The following is a 22,873-nucleotide window of genomic DNA, read 5'->3' on the forward strand; positions in this document are numbered from 1 at the left end:
CATGATGGCCAAGGACAATATAGGGAGTGTGGAGCACAAGCCCCAGGAAGCAGAGCGTGTCCAAGTTCAAGGATGAGAGCTCAGCTACTGAGTTCTCATCTGGTCCCAGCTCCACAGTTGCCACTGGGAAATCTCAACCAGGCCACTCAGCCTCTGTAAAACGGGGGACACAGATAGCACCTGCTGCCCTATGGCTGTCATGAGAATTATATGAGTTTGTAGAAATAAATTGCTTAGGACAGTTCCTGGCACACAGTAAGTGCTAAATAAATCATTTTTACAATCACTGTTCTTATCGTCATGATTTTTTAGACGTGTCTGAAACCCCATTCCAAAAGGAAATCCAGTCCAATTCAAGATGCTACAGAGCCCTACAAATGTTACCTCCAGAGCTCTGCTGATTTGTTCTGTGAAATTCTGGCTGATGAGGGAGGGACCAGATTCTGAGGGTGGGTTTCAATTTCCCAAGTGGATAAATGTACAGGTCCAAGGAATACAATCTCAACCTGTTGTCAAACCCCAGTCCAACTAGAGGACAGATCAATAACTTAGTAAGATGGTTTATGTGCATTTTAGGGAGAAGGCTGCATGTATGCCCCAAATGGGGGAGGGTTTAATGAGAACACCAGTGTCTGTCAGTGTTATATTGGGGTGGTAGATCAGGTCAGCAGAGCATTTGGCAAGTCATCATGATGAAGCAGGAAAACAGGGGCAGACTGATAGTCCATTGCCATGGAGCTACAGCTAGATCCAGGTCTCCTTCATCTGTGTCCTGGAGGCTCATTGAATATGTCTGCTTCCCGTTATGTGACTGCTCTGGGCAGGCCTCCACGATGGAGACTGCCACGGGACCAAGGTGCACCATAGAAACCTGTGGCTATTGAGTGGTAGGGTTCCTGTCATTACCAGGGCACCCACTCTGCTCTCCCTTGTTTCCATCACCCACCCATGCCTTGCGGTTCCAGTGAGTGGCACACAGACCCCCATTCTCAGTGCTTATATAACTAGGAATGGTGTCAGGACAGGACCGCAGACCAGGAAGGAGAACTTGAACTGAGGCTTTTATATCCAGCAAAATGGTCCTTCAGGTATCAAGACTTTAGAAGAACAGTCTTAATTATGCAAGAGCTTAGGATTCTGTACCCATGAGCCCTTCCTGAGGAATCTACTAGACCAGAACTTGGCAAACTTTTTTTTTAATTAAATTTATTTTTTTAAATAAACATATAATGTATTTTTTATCCCCAGGGGTACAGGTCTGTGAATCACCAGGTTTACACATTTCACAGCACTCATCATAGTACATACCCTCCCCAATGTCCATATCCCCACCACCCTCTCCCATCCCCCCTCCCCCCAGAAACCCTCAGTCTGATTTTTGAGATTGAGTCTTTTATGGTTTGTCTCCCTCCCAATCCCACCTTCTTTCATTTTTTCTTTTCCTACCCCCCAACCCCCCCACATTGCATCTCTACTTCTTCATATCAGGGATATTTTATGATAGTTGTCTTTCTCCGATTGACTTATTTCGCTAAGCATAATACCCTCTAGTTCCATCCACATCGTCGCAAATGGCAAGATTTCATTTCTTTTGATGGCTGCATAGTATTCCATTGTGTATATATACCACATCTTTATCCATTCATCTGTTGATGGACATCTAGGCAAACTTTTTCTGAAAAGGGAAGATACTAAATATTTTAGTTCCGCAAGCCATATGATCTATGTGGTAACTATCCAACAGTGTAGCACAAAAGCAGCCATAGGTAGTATATAAACAATAGGTAGGGCTGTGTTCCAGTAAAACTTTACAAAAACAGGAGTCAAAAGGGACTCGGCCCCCAGACCATGCTTGGCCAAGCCTTGCATGATAGGGTTGTTCTTCATCTAACTAAGAGATACCTGGGGACACTGTGGTCAAAGGACTGGATGGTAAACATTTTAATATGTTTAATTGTAGAACTAAGACTTAAGCATATATGGAGGCAAGAATATTAATAATGAAGATAAAACAGTTATGAATAGTTGTGCCCCAATAATACAGCAACTACTTCAAGCTTAAATCACAGGATACACAAAGGGATTTGGAGAGAAATTTATTGGGTATAGGAGATATTAATATGCCACTAGCAGTGTAAGACAGATCAAGTGGCAAGTAGATAAAAAATAGTATCTCAAACACCACACCCTGAGAGTAGAGAATCATGTTTTCCTCAAGGGCACAGAGAAATTCATCGATCATGTAATTAGTCACAGAGAAAGTATCAAAGGCTCCATGAAGTAGAACTCATACAAACAAGACCCTCTGATCACAAAGCAATAAAGATGGAAATTAATAGCCAACATTTTTTTTTTAATGCAAAAGTCCCCTCTACCCGGAAATAAAATTATACAGGATACAACACCCACATGTGACAGTAACTCAAAAATGGGGAGACCTGGGGTGTCTATGACATTAAACTCATCTGAGCACCTGAAGCTGTTCCTTCACTCACTCATTTAACAGATTTAACTGAGCATCTTCTATGCATAGACATCAGGTCCAGTTGAGCCCAGCCTAAGATGAAGACACTCCTTCCTACCCTTCAGAGCTTTGTGCCTGACAGGGAAGCAAGACAGCTCTAGCCCTATGGAAAAGGCCTATGACTGGGGACACAGGACGAACACCCTGCCAGGAATTGTATGGACGTGTGTCAGCGTCCCAGGGAGCAGTGGCCAAGTTGCATCACACCAGAGCTGGGGGGAGTTTGCAAAGGGGGAGAAAGCCCACCTTGCTCACTGGCGACATGACCCAGGCAGCCTACTTTAAAGGAGCCTCTCTTTCCTTACCTAACTAGGGATTGAGTGAGACCCAAAGCATGTGACATCTGGCATGGAGAAATGTCCAATCAGTGTGGTTATTGCTTATTGGCTGGGTGTGTCTAAAGCAGGAGTTGGGAGTCAAGGGCGAGTGTCCTGGATACAGCTGCCTCATTGAAAATAGCTGAAGTGCTGTGTCTATGGGTTTAAAAAAAGAGAGAGAGACTAAAGAGATATGTAGAAGGATTTTTGAGACCTTCTTGCCTTTGTATATCTTAAGCATCATCATCCAGAGAACAAGCATGCCCACTCTGGTTCATCAGAAGGCTAGTAGGACAGATCTCACCGGTCATGGTGTAACACGCTCCCATCATGCACAGATCTGAGCAGTCCCTGCTGGTTGTCTGAATGCATCACTCATCACCTGGGAACCGGGACCTCAATTTCTACCCTTTGGAAATGATCCAAAATAGGGACAAAATTGGCAACTACCCAAAAATCCAGCAAGTATGTGCTAGTTAAGTAATTTAGCTCTATCCATGTGATGGAGTGTTATGCAAGCATGAAAGAAATCACTCGTGAGAAAAGATTTTTGATCACATAGATCTCATGCCTTTAAGAGCAAAATAAACAAAATGTCAAATGACCTGTTTATAGTATGACATTAACATTAAAGAAAATACGTTTAGGTAGAGACTAGGATCATATGCATTCTTTGGTTCTCTTGTTTTATGCTGTTAGGTACCTTCTAGATTTTCCACGATGTGCATGGATTATATATATAAATTCTACCAAGTAAAGAGAAATGTGTGTAGAGAAGAGATTCCTAAAATGAGTGGAAGTGTAGACAGAGATTCCCCTGGAGACAAACACAAAGATCATTTTAGGAATCTCCAAATCCCTTCTCGATTTTCTTCATTGACCATGAATTCAATTACATTCAAAAAACATTTGTTGTGTCTTCAATGAACACAAAGCCCTATGCCGAAAACTTCCCTTCAAAAGTGCCAGGGGTAAAGCAAGTTCTTGAGCAAGGATCATTCACAGGTAAACGAGACCAGGCCTTAGAGCATGAAGGGAAGGGAATCTGGCCTCTGAGTGATCCCAGGTGTTTCACCTGGCGTGAAACATTCTCTCCACTTCTCTAGTTAAAATTTTATTTTCTTCACCTAAAAATGGACAACACATGACACTTAGAGGAGGAGGAAGAAGAGGGTGTCACAAAGCTGTTTGACAAGACTTGAGATCTAGAAGTCTCTTCTCAGGTTCTGGAAGGTGGAGTGGAGGCAGCCAGTCTCGTGTGCCCATCTTGGTGGGAAATCCCTAAAATGTAGTTAGACAGAGACACCCTCACTGAAAAGATACTTAGAAAACTGTTTTTTAAGATCAAAGAGAAGAAGCAGTGTCCTAGTGAAACAGATCATTCTGACATACTTGCTGAATAAAAATCTCAAAAGTATGTCGGTGATTTGATGCCAGAGACTTAATAAAGCCAAGAATTAAATGAATCTCTTTCCTTTCTGTTTGGAGGGCTCAGGGACACATTTTCTATAGCCCATTAGCTATTAAAATTATTAACAAATTATTATTTTCAATTGAAAGTGGTTATGGTATTCATTATTTCCTCTCATGCCAAGACTATGCAATTTACTCACAACATGAATTATCCGGAGCAATCCAAAGTTTCTAAATCATTTTGGACCCGGTTCACTGACTTTGGCCCAGCAAGGCACTCTGGGCTGAGTGGCTCAAGGTCTCTGTTGCATAATTTATTGAGAACTTAATTGAGACTAATTATTGTCTCTCATTTGCTTGCCTGGAGAACATCTGCCCAGCATCTGCCGTGATTCCATTTAGTTGGGATGTTTGAATCTTTCTGTGAAGTGAAATAAAGGGCATGAATATTTTATTGTGGATTTATCCCACTGTAACTTTTTATAGGAAACTGCTGGTTGTTTTATTAGCCAGCAGCTTGAATGCTCAGTGTCTCTCCAGTGTGCTGGAGCCAAAGTTTAGGGTGTACTCCCAGAACACACTGCCTTCATGAGAGCCACCCCTGAGGAGGAGCTGGGCAGGCTGTGAAGGCTGTGGCCAAGTCAGTTGTGTGGGGTGGACGGGGGGTACAGAGCCTAGACTGTTCTGGAATGTGCTAGCTGAAGACCTGAGTCAACCCAGAAGGGGCTGTGAGACCATAACGGGTTGACCATATTGATTGCTGACACATCCGTGTGAGAAATGAATGAGTAGGAGCCATTCAGCCCATTTCGCATATGGACACATGGGGACCTGGAGAAAGTTCAGTAGCCAAAGTCATCAAAGACTCAGCCAGAGAGCCAGAACTAGGACAGAGCCTTCCACCTCCCAGGAGGCTCTCGGCTGTAGCAACATGAGGATATTCTCAGGGGAAACCCTATCATTCAGACCATTTAAGAACCTTAGAAGTGACAGAGGTAGAAGAGGGTACATCTAGGACCCACGGAAGAGCTCACGGAGGGGCAGGCACTGGAGATCCGCCAACTGGGAAAAATAAGGAGGGCATGCTAAGCAGAAGGAGCAGCGCCCACATTTCTGGGTCTGGGAATATCAGATAATCTGGGGAGGGAAGGAGTACATGGGGCCAACTAAAATCCAGGAGATAAGACTGGGTTCCCCTTACCTGATCTATCCTGATTCTTATTTTCCTTAGCCCAGAGTCTTATTTTTGTTGCCCTGCATGTATTCCTGAAAACATCAGCAGTCCTTGGTGGAATGAGGAGAATAGGCTGAAGGGACGCTCTGTTTTTAGACTGGGCCTTGATTCTTTGATTGCCGGGCCCAGGGTATAAAAGACAATAGGTACTAGGGAGCCCCTGATAGTTTCAGAGTGAGGAAATCACATGACAGAAACCAGAGCAGAAGTGCACAGATTACTGTGGAAGGGAAGAGGAGAGGAGGCCAGTTAGGAGAGTGTTATAATATCCCAGGCAAGGGTGGCCTTGGCAATGGGAAAGCAAGGCAGATTTGAGATGCCTTGTAGAGGTTAGCTCGGTGGCATTGAGCAGTGCATGGACATGGCTAAGGGAGCATTCTGAGCTGCCCTCTAGATCCTCACACCCTTTATGCCTAGTCTCTGGAAAAGAAGGGACCACCAGACTTTGGCAGTGTGGAAAATCGGAATGGTTTATAAGCTAAGCACTCCCACCCAGAGCCAGAGGTGTGTTGGGGTTCCCTGCTGTTCTCCACTGTCAATCCCAGGAGCCTAGAGCTCCCAAGGTGGGGAGAGTCAGGGGTCCTCTGCATCAAAACACCTATGGAAACTATGGCAGAAGTAAGGCCAGGAAAAATAAGATATAAGTGAGCTATGAGAGCAAAAGAGCCAAGCAGAAGACTGAAGTCCAGAGAATGGGGGAGGAGGAGAACACTGAGAACAGAAGACAGAGTGGCAAGAGGTCTCAGCAGCTAAGACATCAAAGCAAAAGCCAGCAAAAATCAGGTGAAATGGTGACCCATGTCAGCATGTCAGAGCCATCAGCTGCATCGACGACTGTTAACACTCACCAAAGACCCTTTGTCACTTTATTTAGGGCAGGAGGGTAGACATGGCAGGACACCAGCCACTGAACAGTATTTGGGTCCTCCGTCAACCAGCCTTCTCCCTTTGGCCCTGGCCTGGATGCCCGTCACCCCTGAAGAATTTTTTTTTTTTCATAAACATATATTTTTATCCCCAGGGGTACAGGTCTGTGAATCGCCAGGTTTACACACTTCACAGCACTCACCAAAGCACATACCCTCCCCAATGTCCATAACCCCACCCCCCTTCTCCCAACCCCCCTTCCCCCAGCAACCCTCAGTTTGTTTTGTGAGATTAAGAGTCACTTATGGTTTGTCTCCCTCCCAATCCCATCTTGTTGCCCCTGAAGAATTTCTTCTCAGGTTCACCATGGACAGTCTTTTACAGGCCATCACCAGCAAGGCCACGGCTTCTAACACAGCGGTGTATGACTAGGCACTGGGGATTTACAATAGACCAACAGAGAGTCCCCTCATAGCTTGTTGTCGAAGGGTCTGGCTGGCTCCCGTCAGCTCTGGGGGAATCAGGGAGCACTCCTGGAAAGGAGGGGCACAGGGAGCAAAATGTGAGGTTTGCAATTAAAGGGAGTTGTGGGTGGGGAAGCGGGCAGAGCTGTAAATTCTCTTGCTCATAAATCCGTGTGCCAGAACCCTCCCAGGGCGAGCTCAGAGCCAGAGTCAGCCAGCTTTTCAGGCTGGTCGTGTTGGAGCCCTGCCTCTGTCCCTTCAAGCACAACGGCCTTTCCCCTCTGTACCCCTTCCAGAAGACACAGAGCTGGCTCGCTCCAGCTCTTGAGAACTCCCCCTAGGAACATTTTCAGAGAGTCTTGTGAAATTCTGAGCATTTTCATAGCCAAACTGGAGCAGCAGTGGGGGTGGAATGTTGGGGAGGTCTGCCTGCATGTTTTCACGTTGAATAATTTTGTGCGGCTGGGACGGCCAGGCAGGGACTCCTGCTGGTGTGAATCAGGCCTCTGGGTGTTTTCGGCTGCCCACTTGAGCTCAGGACTTTGGCTTTCATTTCAGACGGGTGCTCCTCAGATTGGTGTCTTGGGAAAACCATGTCATATCATTCATCTGGGGGAATCTTTTTCCCTAATCTTCTTAGGACAGACTTCTTGGGACTAACCCATGAAGCCAGTCAAAAGACAAACTAGGAGCACCTGGGTGGCTCAGTGGGTTAAGCGGCTGCCTTTGGCTCAGGTCATGATCCTGGCGTCCTAGGATCAAGTCCCACGTCAGGCTCCTTGCTCAGCAGAGAGCCTGCTTCTCCCTCTGCCTCTGCCTCTGCCTGCCATTCTGTCTGCCTGTGCTCGCTCTCTCTCCCTCTCTCTCTCTGATAAATAAAAAAAAAAAAAAAAAAAAAAAAAGTAGTCCACGTCTGCAGCAGGAATGTGGGGAGCAAAGCAAGGACAGAGCACTCAGGTGGCAAGCAGACAGTGCCAAGTGGCCTTTTAAGGTGAGAGTTAGAGGAAAATACACATCTGGCCACTTGGGTGGAGGGTCTGAACTGCCACACACCCCTCCCCCTAAATATGAAAGTGTGTTATCCCAGACTGGAGACCACAGGACAGGATTCCACAGCAGATGTGGCTTGGCCTAAGGTTTGGCCTAAGGACTCCTAAGGTTTTAGAGTCCACTTCCAACATCTTTAAATAAGGAGACTGTAAAAAAGATGTTGGATTCTGAGCTATGTTTTTAAAGAGGAAAGATACTGGGGCACCTGAGTGGCTCAGTCGGTTAAGCACCTGCCTTCAGCTCAGATCATGATCCCAGGGTCCTGAGATTGAGTCCCGTATCAGGTTCTCAGATCAGCAGGGAGTCTGCTTCTCCCTTTTCCTCTAACCCTCCCCCTGCTTGTGTGCTCACTCTCTCTTTTTATCTCTCTCTTCTTGCTCTATCTCAAATAAATAAATAAAATCTTTTAAAAAATAAGAAGTAAACAGCAGCATTTGACCCTCATGGCCATGGGGGAACAGTGGGGTCTAGGCATCTACCCCTGGGCACCGTGTTCTTGCTTGATCACAGTAGGTCTGCAGTTAGGTCAGTTGGCACATACTGACCTGACTCTGGTGTGTGTATTTTTCTTGTTAACATTTTCTTACATACGGAAAGCACTGAGATTAATGAACACCTATGTCTGCACATCCTAGTGTAAACATGTTAACCACTACTGTATTCACTTCATATCTTTAAAAAAAATTTTTTTTAACATTTAAAGATTTTACTTATTTATTAAAGAGAGAAAGGGGCACAAGCAGGTGGAGGGGACAGAGGGAGAGGGCAAAGAAGATTCCCCACTGAGCAGGGAGCCCCATGCGGGGCTCAATCCCAGGACCATGGGATCATGATCTGAGCCCAAGGCAGACAGACACTTAACCAACTGAGACACCCTGGCACCCTGCTTCATATCTCTTATTTTTTTTTTTAAAGATTTTATTTATTTATTTGAGAGAGAGACAATGAGAGAGAGCATGAGCGAGGAGAAGGTCAGAGGGAGAAGCAGACTCCCCATGCAGCTGGGAGCCCGATGCGGGACTCGATCCCGGGACTCCGGGATCATGACCTGAGCCGAAGGCAGTCGTCCAACCAACTGAGCCACCCAGGCGTCCCATAATAACGTAATACAGACACATCTAAAACCCTCCTTGTCCCCTCTGATCCTCTTCTCTGCCCCTCCCATTAGCGTATATGCTTCCCATCCAAATTTCCAAGCTTTCCCTGTATATGGATCTGTCAGCAAACAAGAGAAGGCATTGTCTGGCATGTTTCAGCAAGGTCCTAACCAGCATATGTACGTTCATCTTGCCTTTGGGATCTTTCCATGTTGCCATGGTGGTTCTGGTGCATCTGCTTTTTCAACTTTTTATTTTTCCATTTTCTGTATCTAAGTCATTCTGCCATTGGTCGACATTTGGGTTGTTTGCCAGTTGGGGTTTATATAAATAGTTATGCACTAAACATCCTTGTCCAGTTTCCTTGAGCACATCTGCAAGAAATTGCATCCCTAGAAATGCAAGGAGAGAGTCATAAGATATGCACACATTGAGCTTTCTCAAAGGGCTTACCTGTAGTTACCATGCCATAAACACAATAGAAGCTACCATTGCTCCAGTCATGGCCAAATTTGGTTTAGTCAGACTTTGTAGTGTTGCCAATCTGGTAGGCAGGAAATGGTAAATCATTGTTTGATTTTTTTTTTTAAACTCTCCTGCTCTATAGTAAGATCTAGTATTTTCATAGAAAATTCTGATATTTCTTCCTCTCTGATAGATTCTCCTGTTCTCTGCCAGTTAACCCATTTGGCTATTTATCTATCTCTACTTGATTTATAAGGGTTCTTAATATGTGTCCTAGATTATAAATATCTTACTTTGAGGCCTGTTCTTTTCACCTGTGGTGTGTTTGAGTAGAAGCTTTTATCTTTAATTTAGTTGCATTGATTGACTTTTAATTTGGGGGTTTTGCTTCTTCTGTCTTACTTGACAGTTCCTTCTGTATGTTGCCAGTCATCAATCTACTTTCTCACATGTTCCTCCAGAATTTTTAAGATTTGGCTTTCCCTGTATATAAGACTTTAACCTATCCAGAATGTCTTTCTCTGGATAGTATGAGTTGAGACCATGAAGTTATTTCTTCTATACGATAACATGCTGCTTCTGCATCATGTAATGGGTAGTTGATTCTTTTTCTGTTGACTGGTAAGTCTATATTTTTGGCAGCTAACATAACAAAACACACGATTTTTTTGAGCACAAGAAAGCTACAATGGAAATAAGCTGTAAGAAGGTAATGATCCATCTTACTCTGCATTTTCAGAAACTAAAAATATACATATATTTATATTTAACCAAAAATATACATATATGTAACTTGTGGGTTAAAATGGAAATGGTACTGAAAATTACAAAATATTGAGAACTAACAAGTATCTCTTATTTACTTCTTTCCCTTCTTTTATTTGGAAACTATAGATTGTTTCTCTGTTCTTTCAATGGTTACCCTTAAATGTTTCATGTATATCTGAACTCTCAGGGTTTCAGTAAAGTTCAGAGTTACTCAGAATCACTAGCCTTTTCCCAAACAACACAGTGACCTTGGCATACCTCATCCCTTGAACAGCCCTCTATTTGTCCCCATTATTATCTGGGGATTTGGTGCTACTATTTTGAAAAAATAAAAGTGGTTTGGGCACAAATATTAGATTAATTAGTTAAAATGGACAAATTCCCAGGAATACAAACTGTTGAAACTGACTGAGGAAAAAAAAAAATAGGTAACCTGAATAGACCTCTAACAAGTAAAGAGATTGAATTAGTAATCAAAACTTCCCATAAAGAAAGGCCCAAGATCAGATGGCTTTACTGGTGAATTTTACCAAACATATAAAGTAGAATTAGTCTAAGTCCTTCACAAACTCATCCAAAAAGTGTGGGGAGGAAGAAGCACTTTATGACTCATCCTATAAGGCCAGTGTTACCCTGATAACAAAGCTAGACACAATGTTTCCAAAAAAAAAACTACAGGCTAGTATCTCTTATCAATAAAGAAACAAAAATCCTCAACAAAATATTGGTAATTGAATTCAGCAGTATAAAAGGGATTACACACCATGACCAAGTGGAACTCGTGCCAGGAATACAAGGTTGGTTTATATCTGAAAATCAATTAATGTAGCATACCACATCAACAGAATAAAAGGTGAAATCATGTTATCATCTCAATTGACAAACACACACAAAAAAGCAGTTGACAAAATGTAATACTCCTTCACAATAAAAAAATACAGCAAACTACAACTAGAAAGGAATTTCCTCAACCTCATAAGGAACATCTATAAAAAACCCACAGCTACCATCATACTTAATGGAGAAGGACTGTTTTTCTCCTAAGAGAAGAACAAGACAAAAATGTCTGCTTTTACCACTTATATTCAACATTGTACTGTGCCTGTAGACATTTTCAGGCAAGAATATGAAATAAAAATGAGAAGGCATCTCGATTGGAGAAGTGAAACTGTATCTATTTGTAGATGACATGATTTATATAGAGAAAATTCTAAAAAATCCATGAAAAAAGTTGCTAAAACTGCATACTGAGCAAGATTATAGGATATAAAATCAATATACAAAAATCTATTATATTGCTCTATCCTTGCAAGGGATTGTCTGAAAAGGAAATTAAGAAAGTAGTTCCTTCTATAGTAGCATCAAAAACAATAAAATACTTAGAAATGATTTTATAAAAGAAGTACAGGATTTCTACACTGAAAAAGCCAAAATGTTATTGAAAGAAAAAGTAACAAATATCTAAATATATCCCATGTTCATGGACTGGAAGACTTAAGATTAAGATGGAAATATTCTACAAATAGATCAACTGCTTTAACACAATCTCTATTAAAATTCAACTATTAAACCTATATAAATATATATATATATTTATAGCTATAACACAATCCCTGTTAAAATTCCAGATGTCTTTATTGCATAAACCAGACAAGCTGATTTTAAAGTTTATGTGGAATTGCAAAGGGCCTTGAAGAGTCAAAACGATCTTTAAAAATAAGAACAAAGGTGGAGGACTTGTGCTTTTTGATTTCAAAAATTACTACAAAGCTAAAATAGGACAGTATGGTACTGGCATAAAGAAAACATAAATAATAATAGGATATAATGGAGTATCCAAAAATAAACCCTTCCATTTACTGTCAGTTGATTTTTGATAAGGATTCCAAGATATTTAAGTGAACAAAAAACTAATCTTTTCTGCAAATTGTGCTGAGACACTGGATGTTTACATGCAGAAGAATGAAGTGGGATCCTTAGCCCATACCATAGACAAAAGTGAATTCAAAATGGATCAAAACCTAAGTGTAAGAGCTAAAGCTTTAAAACTTAAAAAAAGCAATCATAAGTCATCCTGACTCCTGATTAGGCAAGTGTTTCTTAGATACGAGAGCAAAATCACAGACAACAACAAAAAATACGTAGATGATGAGACATTATTCAAATTTAAAATTTTTGTGCTTCAAAGTCATCAAGAAAATGAAAAGATAATCCAAAGAATTGAAGAAAACTTTTGCAAATCATATATCTGATAAAGTAATTGCATCTAGAATATATAAAAAACACAACTCAATAATAAAAAAGACAACCCAATTAAAAATGGACAAATCATCTGAGTAGACATTTCTCTGAAGGTCTACAAATGACCAACAAGCACATGAGTAGATGCTCATTATCATCAGCCATCAGGGAAATACAAATCAAACCACAGTGAAAGTCAGCAAATGGTAAATACATACAAAGGAATGAAGTTGGATCCTTACTTTATACAGTATGCAAAAATTAACTGAAAGTGGACCAGAGACCTAAAGGTAAGAGATAAAACTATAAAGCTCTTAAAAGGAAACAGGAAAAAAGTGTTATGATCTTGGATTTGATGATGATTTCTTTAGCTATTTCAAGAAAAGCGCAAGCAACAAAAGGAAAAATAGATAATTTGGACTTGATCAAAATTAAAAACTCTTAGGCGTTGAAGATACTATCAACAGAATGAAAGGCAGCCAAAATAATGGGAAAAATATTTGCAAATCATATATTTGATAAAAGAGTAATATAGAGAATATATATATTCTACAGAATATATATAGATTATATAATATATAAACTCTACAAATCCAACAAAAAACAACCCAATTTAAAAATAGGCAAAGGATTTGGTTCTGTATTTCTCCAAAGAATACACAGTTGGTCAATAAGCACATGAAAATATGCTTAACATCACTAGTCATGAGGGAACTATCCTTCAAAATCATGAGATAATCCCTTATACCCATTTGGATGGTTGTTATCCAAAAAAAGCAAATAACAAGTGTTGGTAAAGATGTGGCAAAATTAGAACCCTTATATATCGCTGATTAAAATGTCTAATGGTATAATCATTGGGGGAAATAATATGGTGATTCCTCAAAAAAATTAAATACTGAATTACCATATCATGTAGCAATTCCACTTCTGGGTATATATGCAAAAGAACTGAAAGCAGGGACTCAGAAAAAACGTTGTACAACCATGTTCATAGCAAGATTATTCACAATAGCCAAGAAGTAGAAGCAACCCAAAGTGTCTATCAGTGGACAAATGGATAAATGAAATGTATTACATACATACAATGGAATATTATTTAGCCTTAAGAAGGGAAGAAATTTTTTTTAAAGATTATTTGTTTTAGAGAGAGAAAGTGTGCAAGCAGTGGGGAGGCACAGAGGGAAAAGGAAGAGAGAGTATCTCAAGCAGACTCCATGCCGAGTGCAAAACCAAACACAGGGCTCAATCTCACAACCCTGGGATCATGACCTCAGCCAAAATCAAGAGTCGGAGGCTTAATCATCTGAGGTACCCAGGTGCCCCAAGAAGGGAAGAAATTCTGACACATGCTACGCAATATGGATGAAACTTGAAGAAATTATGCTAAAGAAGCCACTCACAGAAGGGCAGATACTATGTGATTCCATTTATAGGAGGTACCTGGAGTCATCACATTCATAGAGACAGAAAGGATGATAGTTCCCAGGGGGTTGGGAAGGGAATGGAAATAAGTGGCTATTGTTTAATGAGTCCAGAGTTTCGGTTTGGGAAGAAGAAAAGTTTGGAAGATGATGGTGATGGCTGTTCAACATTGTGAACGTATTTAATGCCACTGAACTATACACTGAAGAGTGATTAAAATGTTAAACTCCATGGTTTGTATCTTTTGCCACAATAAAACAAAACTACAGGGAGATACCATTTTATACCCATTAGAATGACCATAATGAAAAAGACAGACAATAGCAAAAGTGTATATGGATGTGATGAACTTAGAACCTTCCTGAACTACTGCAGGATTGCAAAATGGTGCAGCTGCTTTGGAAAAGCCTGGCATTCCTCAAATCGTTAAACATACAGCTAACATATCAAACAGCAGTTCTACTCCTTGGAATATACCCAAGAAAAATGAGAACATCTATCCACACAAAAATTATACACAGATGTTCATTGTAGCATGATTCATAATAGCCAAAACATGGAAACAACCCAAATGCCCATCCACTGATGAGCTGATAAATAAAATGTGGTATATCCAAGCAATCATCTATTATTCAAAAATAAAAGGGAATGAAGTACTGCTGTATGCCACCACATACATGACTTTTGGAAACATTATGCTAAGAAAAAGAAACCAGTTACCAGGAACCACATGTTATAGGATTCCATGTATATGAAATGTTCAGAAGAGGCAAAACTATAAAGATAGAAAATAGATTAGTGTTTGCCAAGGGTTGAGAGTGATGGAGGTAGGGGACTTGGAAGATGACACCTAAGTCATATGGGGGTTTCTCTTGGAGGTAACTAACTGTTCTAACATTGATTGTGGTGGTGGTTTCACAATTCTGTGAATATATTGAATTTGCTCCTTACATGGCTGAATTATATAGTATGTCAATTGTATCTCACTGGAACCATTAAAATGGTTCTTCCATTTAACTAATGTGTGACCTGGGGCAAGGCGCTTAACCTCTCTGTGCCTCGATTTGCTCACCTGCAAATGGCTTTATGTGGGATCATCATAAGGATCAAATAAGTTGAATTATGTCAGGTGCTGAGAACATTGCCTGGCACAAAGGAGACCCGGAAAAAGGATTACCTGGTATAAGATCTAGAGAAATCATTTTCTTCTAGATTTTTTATTTTAATTCCAGTGTAGTTAGCATACAGCATTATTATTAGTTTCAGGTGTACAACATAGTGATTCAACACTTCCATACATTACTCAGTGCTCATCATGATAAGTGTACTTTGAATCCGCATCACCTGTTTCACCCATCCCCCACCCACCTCCTCTAGAGAAACCCATTTTTAAAACATTTTCCCTTGAACAATATTTTACCTAAGTGTTGAAGTCTATCTGTCCATCCTTCCTTCCTTCCTTCCTTCCTCTCTCCCTCTCTTTGTCTTCCCTTCCCCAGCAAATGAGAACTAACCACAGATTCAAAGACCTTTTCAGGAACATGTGGAAAGTTCTCAGACCCTGGCCAACCAGCCATCTTGATTCTTAGGGCTGGACTAACAGACTGGAGCCCAGAAAACCTCACATTCACAGACTTGCATATTTGTTCCTCATTATGCCCTTCAGGTTTTCATTTCCTCCTTCAAAAGACAAATATGTGAATAATATTACTTTTCGGGGAAATATATATGAGAACTCATAATTCTCAAGTTTTAAATGGAGAAACGCTGAGTTGAAACGGAACGTGAGGCTATAAAGCAGCCCTTTCGTTCCCCTGGGAGAACATCACAGCTGAGCTTGTGAAGTCCCAGTCACTGCTCCTCACCCTGCGCCTTCTTTCACAGACATCTGTTCAATAAAAGCAGCCATGTATCTTCAGAGACTATAAATGGCACATGTTAAAATCTTGTTTTGATTGTTTTCTTAACGGAGCTGCTGGCTCAGTCTGCCTTGAGCCATAAAAGCCACTCGGACAGATGGGAGTCTGATGCTGCCTACAGTCCTCCTTGGTGTTTTGGGGAAGGGGTCCAGGGGGTCCAGCTCTTGGCCAGTCGGCCTCTGCCATGTGTCCTCACTCCCAGGCATGCAGCACAAGTGGCACCCTGGAGAAGGCCTTGTCATCCATGGGAAAATTGAGCAAGGAGTCTGCCTTCTCTGGGCCATACCCTCACTGCCCAATGGATAGCAACCCTCTACCAGGGAGGATGGGAAGAGACCCACATCCTCAGGGGGCCTCCTCTGGGTGAGCCGTCTCCCCCAGAGCTTTACCTCCCATGATTTAGCATCTGGCCTGGACTATGTAGCAGCGATCACCTGGGCCAGTCCTCCAACAAGCCTGTGAAATGAGAACACTGGTACCAACCTTTTACAGAGAAGGAAACTGAGGCTTGAGCACTGACCTGCCCAAGATCACGTGGCCGGTGAGTCAGTGGAGTGAAGACCCAATTCCGGGTCCTGAATGTAGGCTTCCGAGAATCTGAGAATGTCTGTCTAACATACCTGTGCCCCCCTGACTTATAGGACATCATGATTAGGGTGGTGTACCCTAACCAGAACCATAATTGTGTAAGTAAAGAACAAAGCCCCTGGATTCAGACACAGAGGACCTCACCCCTTAATAACTGGTGGGCCTTGGGCCAGTCTGGCCACCTCTCCCAGTGGTTTCTCCATCTCTAATGCAGGACTAGCCAGCCCTGAGCAGCCTTCCTCTGGGAACTCTGGTGGTGCAAATCAAGATGGTGGTGGGAAAGGACTGGGTCACAAAGCAGAGGGGTGACCGTGACTTCATAAAGTACAAAGCTGACTCACCAAAGGGCAAATGTGAACCTTTGTTTTCAAGTTTTCTTCAAACTTTCTTTTCTTTCATTCTTTCTTTTAAGAGTTTACTTACTTATTTGAGAGGAGACAGAGATAACAAGAGAGAGGATAAGTAGGGAGAGTAGGGAAAGCAGGCTCCCCTATGAGCGGGAAGCCTGACTTGGGGTTCAGTCCCAGGACCCTAGAATCATGTCCTGAGCCAAAGGCAGATGCCCAACCAACTGAGCCACCCAGGTGCCCCTCTTCAAACTTTCTAAATGAAAAGGGAGAGCTTCGATCCGTCTACCTTTCCAGATCAGACATCCTGGGTGCTTCCTGGCTTTGGGGTGGACAATATCACTCTTATCAAAGCCCAGACCCTTTATCAAAGTGGACTAACCAATGGGCCTGGACTTTGCCCCAAATCTCAAAGGGGAGACAGGGTTGAGCCCTGACTGAGTCCCAGTCTTCCCCTTAACACATTCTCTCTACTCACCAATCCCTGGCCTCCCACCCCTGCTGGCCATCTGCATTTCAGATACTATGTGGGCCTCTGACAGATCACCTGCTCTGCCATCTGGCCCAGGATGATTTTTCCCAGAGCTTCTGCCCCTTGTAGACAGACGTGTCCACGAGAGGAAGCTCCTGGTCTGTTCTGGAGCTATTCTCAGCACTTCCTTCTCACTCAGAGGCCCTCTCTCACTGGTGCTTCTTCCATGAGCAGCCTCTTGACGAGAGCCCCAATGAGAATGGTGAGAGGTCTTCCTTACCTCTGCCATGGGGACAGGCCTGGTTTCCAAAGCTTGAGTATGACCCCAAGATTGAGATCTGTGGAGCCCACTGTGTAGACATCAAATCAGATTTGTTTGAAGTCTCTCTTCTCCACCCTCATTCAACTGAGCAGTCACAGCACTGGCAGCCCTTCTCCCTGGGGCCTCTCCTCAGTCAGCAACACCTCCTTGTGGCTAAATCCAGAGAATACTTTTCAGGCCTCTTCCAACCCAACCCTATCTGGCATTTCTTGAACAGTCTTGCCCCTTCTCCTTATTCCAGTCATAGATGCTCACCTTCCTGGCCCCTGCCATCTGTCCTCTGTTCTCTTTTCTCCCTATAGAAGCTCCCCAGGTGAGTTGTTCTTACCAGCTCTCTACCGTGACCTTCTTGCTGATGACTTCCCATCCTGAGTCCCCACCCCAGACCACACCCCTGAACGCCAGAACTGCCCCTGCGGACCCTTCCCAGCACCACTCAGCTCCCAGAGGTGCTTCAACCTGACCTTCTCAAAGTGGTGCCCACCCTTCTGCCCCCCAGGCCAAGTCTTCTCCCTGTGTTCTGCATCACTGTGGAGGCAGCATTGGTGTCCTCTGAGCCCACTGGAATCCTGATCTTGACTCTTGTCCCCTTTGTTTCTGGCCCCACATACCCAAAGCCCTGTCAGTCTCACTCTTAAACAGCTTTGAGTCCATTTTCCACTTCTCCACTACTGCCTCGGTGAAGGCCATCACCTTTCTCCAAGTTTCATGATTACCTGAGACACCCAAGGCAACTTCTCTTCCACCCACCTTTAAGTACTCTTTGAGTACCAGCTGTCCCAAACTGGGCGGCCTCACTCTCTCACCCCTTGGCATATCATAGCAGGCTCTCTCTGTGAGAGCACTGAGCCCGGCTTCTGTGATGGGCCAACTTCACCTTGGATCCAACTCAAACTCCATTTCCTCCACAGCATTTATCAGATAGTGAAGAAATTGTCTGTTTATATGTTTCTCTTTCCCCCAAGGACCACACAATTGCCTGAGCTTCATGAATGTAGGGACACTGAGCCAAGTGCCCCAGCGCTCAGTTGAGAACTTGGCATAAAGTTGACACTCATGTGCCTGGGGGACATGTAAGCCAAGGTTGAACAAAGCAACTGTACTTTGTATAGTAGCTGTTCTCTCTTTAACTTGCCCTGAAGCTTCCTGGAGCTTTGGATCTGTTTTGCATCATCCTTTCTAAGCTGTGATATTTTACATGTGGCCTGTATGATGCCATGCCTGGTATTTGTCTCTGTAAGAACTGCTCAGATTGTCACATACGAACATCTCATTTCCTTCCTTTGGTTAATTTAGTCAATACAGAGAACATCCCTGGCACAGAGGTCGGCCCAGACTGGTGCTCAGCCAATGCCAGACCCTTCTTAGTGATGCATTTTGGAGATGGATAAAGTTGACTGAATGCCATAGACACACTTGTTAGCTCAAGCACCTCTTGTATTGAAATACATCTCATGCTATTTTTTTTTTCTTTAGTTTGAACTTGTTGAAAGTGAATGACCTACCCATGTTCTCTCTCTCTCTGGTTGTCTATATTTGGGATTCACTTGATATTCAACATAAAATATCCATGTGAAAAGAGCAGGATTTTGAGTATGTTATTTGTTCTTTGTAATCACCAAGTCAGATTTCAGCAGATTTCACAAGATCTTTGCCTAGTTTAAATCTCAGCCAAATTAAAATTTGAATAGAATGTGCATTTTGAATAAAAGCTGAAATTTCTCAGAACTGTGAATATGATGGGTCTGGGGTAGGCAAAATAACACCCCCCCAACACATGTCTATATCCTAATTCCCAGAACTCCTGCGTATGCTGAGTTCCGTGTCAAAGGGAAATGAGGGACATCAGAGGGTTGCAGCTGGAATTAAATTTGTGCTCTGGATTGAATTGTATCCTTCCCCCAACCAACCCCACCCCCGCCCCCAAAAAAGATGTTGAAGTCCTAGCCTTAGTATCTCGGAATGTGACTTTGTTTGGAAATAGGGTCATTACAGGTGTAATTAGCGAAGATGAGGTCATACTGAAGCACGGTGAGCCCCTGAGCTAATCTGACTGTAGTCCTTCTAAAGACAGCTATGTAAGGACATAGAGACACAGGGCAGATGCCATGTGAAGACGGGAGCAGAGATTGGAGAAACACTCGCACAGGAGAGGAATGCCAAGGATGGCCAGCTGTTGTTACAACCGAGGAAAGAGGCATAGAACAGATCGCTCAGAGCCCTCAGAAGGAGCCAAGCCTACCAACACTTTGATTTTTAACTTCTAACCTCCAGGACTATGAGAGAATAATTTTCTGATGGTTCAAGCCACCTAGTTTGTGGTCCTTTCTCCCACAACCCTCACAGACTAATACAGTTGCTAATCAGCTTAGCCTTAAAATAGAGAGATTATCCTATAGCATCCACACAGGTCTAGTACAATCACAAAGGTTCTTAAAAGAGGGGAGGAGGGTACACAAGAAAGCTGGAGGGATATAGTGTGAGAAGGACTTGACCTGAAGCTGCTAACTTTGAAGATGGAGAAAAAGAACACGAGCCAAGGAATGGGGGGCAGTGTCTGGAAGCTGGAAAAGGCAGGTCTTCTCAGAGTCTCCAGAAGGAAGCAGCCCTGGGAGCAGAGCCTTTATTTTAGACTAGGGAGACCCATGTCAGATTTCCAACCTCCCAAAGTGTCAAGTGCTAAATCTGTTACTTTGTGCCATTCCATTTATGGTTATTTGCTATAGCAATAGTAAAAATAATAATAATACAAGGTCTCAGGTAGGTTCTGATTAGAACGGTCAAACTTGAAGTGTGTGTGGAGGAGCCGTCTGTTTCCTATTAGACAGAAAAGGAATCCTTCCTCCAGAGGAACTAAGGAAGGGTGACCTGTACTAAAGGAGCATTAACAGTGGATTCCTCAAGAATTTGTTTTACTGCTTTTAAGAAGATCTGCGAATTCAAACTTAGCTAGTAAATGTCACTGTTAAGGTTTTGAGAGGGAATGAGTGTTTTAAAAAAAAAATCAGACTTCAGTTGTTATATGAATTGTTTTATGGAATAGCAGTTCCTTTCTCAAATTCCTGGACTTGGAATTAATGGAATTTTCCTCAGATGTTTACTTGCATGGAGATGGTCCACCACTGTAGACCAGCTTCCTGCAGCCATGTACTCATTCTGGTCAAATGGTTCAGCCACAAAAACCAGTTTCCAAAAAGTCATTTCTTTTTCTCCCCATACCTCGCTGAGGTATTTGTCAAGATCAGAAACAAAATAATCATCATCATCATCATCATCATCATCTAGTTGAAAAATATCTCTGATCACTGTGAGCCAGCTCCTCCCATCTCTCAGGCAGGGCTGTGAGGATGCTCCGCACGGGTGTTTCATGGCCACAACATGGCTGCGTGGAGCTGAGCACCAGCCTTGTTTCCTGCCTCATCCATGCCTCCCTGGGACAGAAGAGACACTTCACCTCCTTGTCCCTTTCTCATGTCTCTACTTCCTGTTTCTAACCATCACTTTTTTTAAATTAAATTATAGTAAAATACATGTAAAATTTACCACCTTGAATGCAAGTTGGTGCAGCCACTTTGGAGAACAGTGTGGAGATTCCTCAAGAAAGTAAAAATAGAGCTTCCCTATAACCCTGCAATTGCACTACTGGGCATTTACCCCAAAGATACAGATGTACTGAAAAGAAGGGCCATCTGTACCTTAATGTTTATAGCAGCAATGGCCATGGTTGCCAAACTGTGGAACGAACCAAGATGCCCTTCAACGGACGAATGGATAAGGAAGATGTGGTCCATATACACTATGGAGTATTATGCCTCCATCAGAAAGGATGAATACCCAACTTTTGTAGCAACATGGATGGGACCGGAAGAGATGATGCTGAGTGAAATAAGTCAAGCAGAGAGAGTCAATTATCATATGGTTTCACTTATTTGTGGAGCATAACAAATAGCATGGAGGACAAGGGGAGTTAGAGAGGAGAAGGGAGTTGAGGGAAATTGGAAGGGGAGGAGAGCCATGAGAGACTATGGACTCTAAAAATGAATCTGAGGGTTTTGAAAGGGCCAGGGGGTGGGAGGTTAGGGGAACCAGGTGGTGGGTATTATAGAGGGCACAGATTGCAGGGAGCACTGGGTATGGTGCAAAAACAATGAATACTGTTACACTGAAAATAAAAAAAAAATTTTTAATTAAAAAAGACATTGAAATTTAAAAAAAATTTACCACCTTAACCATTGTTAAGTTACAGTTCGGTGGCATGAAGTACGTTCACAGAGCTGTGCAGCCATGACAGCCAACCGTCTCCAGAAGTCTATAGACCTCTTGTGCAAGCACAGCTCCACGCCCATTAAACATGAGCTCCCCATTCCTTCCCACCTGGTAGCCCCCATTTCACTTTCAGTCTCTCTGAATCTACTCCAGTTGCCTCACCCAACTGGAATCATTCAGGATGTCTACTTTCGTGACTTGTTTATTTTGCTCAGCATAATGTCCCCCAGGGTCATCCATGCTGCAGCCTGGGACAAGAGCGCCTTCCTTTTTAGGCTGAATCCTATCCCCGTGGTACGTACTTAGCATACCTTGTTTACCTGTGTATCTACCAACAGACACTTGGCTTGCTTTCGCCTTTTGGCTACCATGAATAATGCTGCCATGAGCAGGGGCACCCAGATATTTTCCCATCAGTGTTTTTATTGTAAGTTTTTATCTGAATTCCAGTTAGGGGGCACCTGGGTGGCTCAGTCTGCCTTCAACTCAGGTCATGATCCTGGGCTCCTGGGATCGAGCCCCTGCATGGGGCTCCCTGCTCAGCAGGGAGTCTTCTTCTCCCTCTCCCTCTGCTCCCCCCACCTCATGTTCTCTCTCTCTCATACACGCAAATAAATAAATAAAATCTTAAAAAAAAAACAAAACAGGAGGATATGAAGCTTTTTCCATGGTTGAGGTCAATGCAGTAGCACCAAACAGGTCTCTAGCTAGAACCTCACATTTGCATTCACAAAGTCAATGGCAAAAGGTCAGGACAAAGGAAATCTGGCTGAGAGTCAGTTCGGGAGAGGAAAAAAAGAAGTCATAGGAGGCAACAGAGGTGCAGTCTGCTTGTTTAAAACAGACATAGTGTGGAGTTGAGCTACTTTAATGAACACAGAGCCTCCCTTTAAAGAGGGGAAAAATCATCACATTCTCCCCTGATGCTTTCAGACCACATCTGGGCCATTTTGCCCACAACAAAGCAATTCATTTTGAGAATAGTAGTGACTGATTAGAGAATTAGAAGGGAAAGGATTCAGAATCTGCCACATGCAAATTATCCTGATCAAGTTAAGAGAAAACTTAAAAGGGGAACAAAAGAGCTATCTTCA

General features: G+C 42.8%; 1 protein-coding gene across 8 annotated transcripts in view; it reads left to right on the forward strand.

Annotated features, from left to right (window-relative positions):
* The window catches only part of ADAMTS17 (ADAM metallopeptidase with thrombospondin type 1 motif 17), a 327,093-nt gene that overhangs the window by 279,716 nt on the left and 24,504 nt on the right, over nt 1–22,873 (forward strand). The window contains exon 21 of one of the 8 annotated variants that reach the window (XM_082736460.1): nt 21,754–22,423. The exons of 6 other annotated variants lie outside the window; for them this stretch is intronic. In XM_082736460.1, the coding sequence (XP_082592586.1) occupies nt 21,754–21,772 (19 nt within the window). In that variant the 3' untranslated portion in view covers nt 21,773–22,423. Of the gene's footprint in view, nt 1–21,753; nt 22,424–22,873 lie in introns of those variants that run through there. One more of the 8 variants, XM_082736461.1, reaches the window with a different exon arrangement.

This window comes from Mustela nivalis (assembly GCF_964662115.1).
Source record: "Mustela nivalis genome assembly, chromosome: 6".
Taxonomy (NCBI): Eukaryota; Metazoa; Chordata; class Mammalia; order Carnivora; family Mustelidae; genus Mustela; species Mustela nivalis.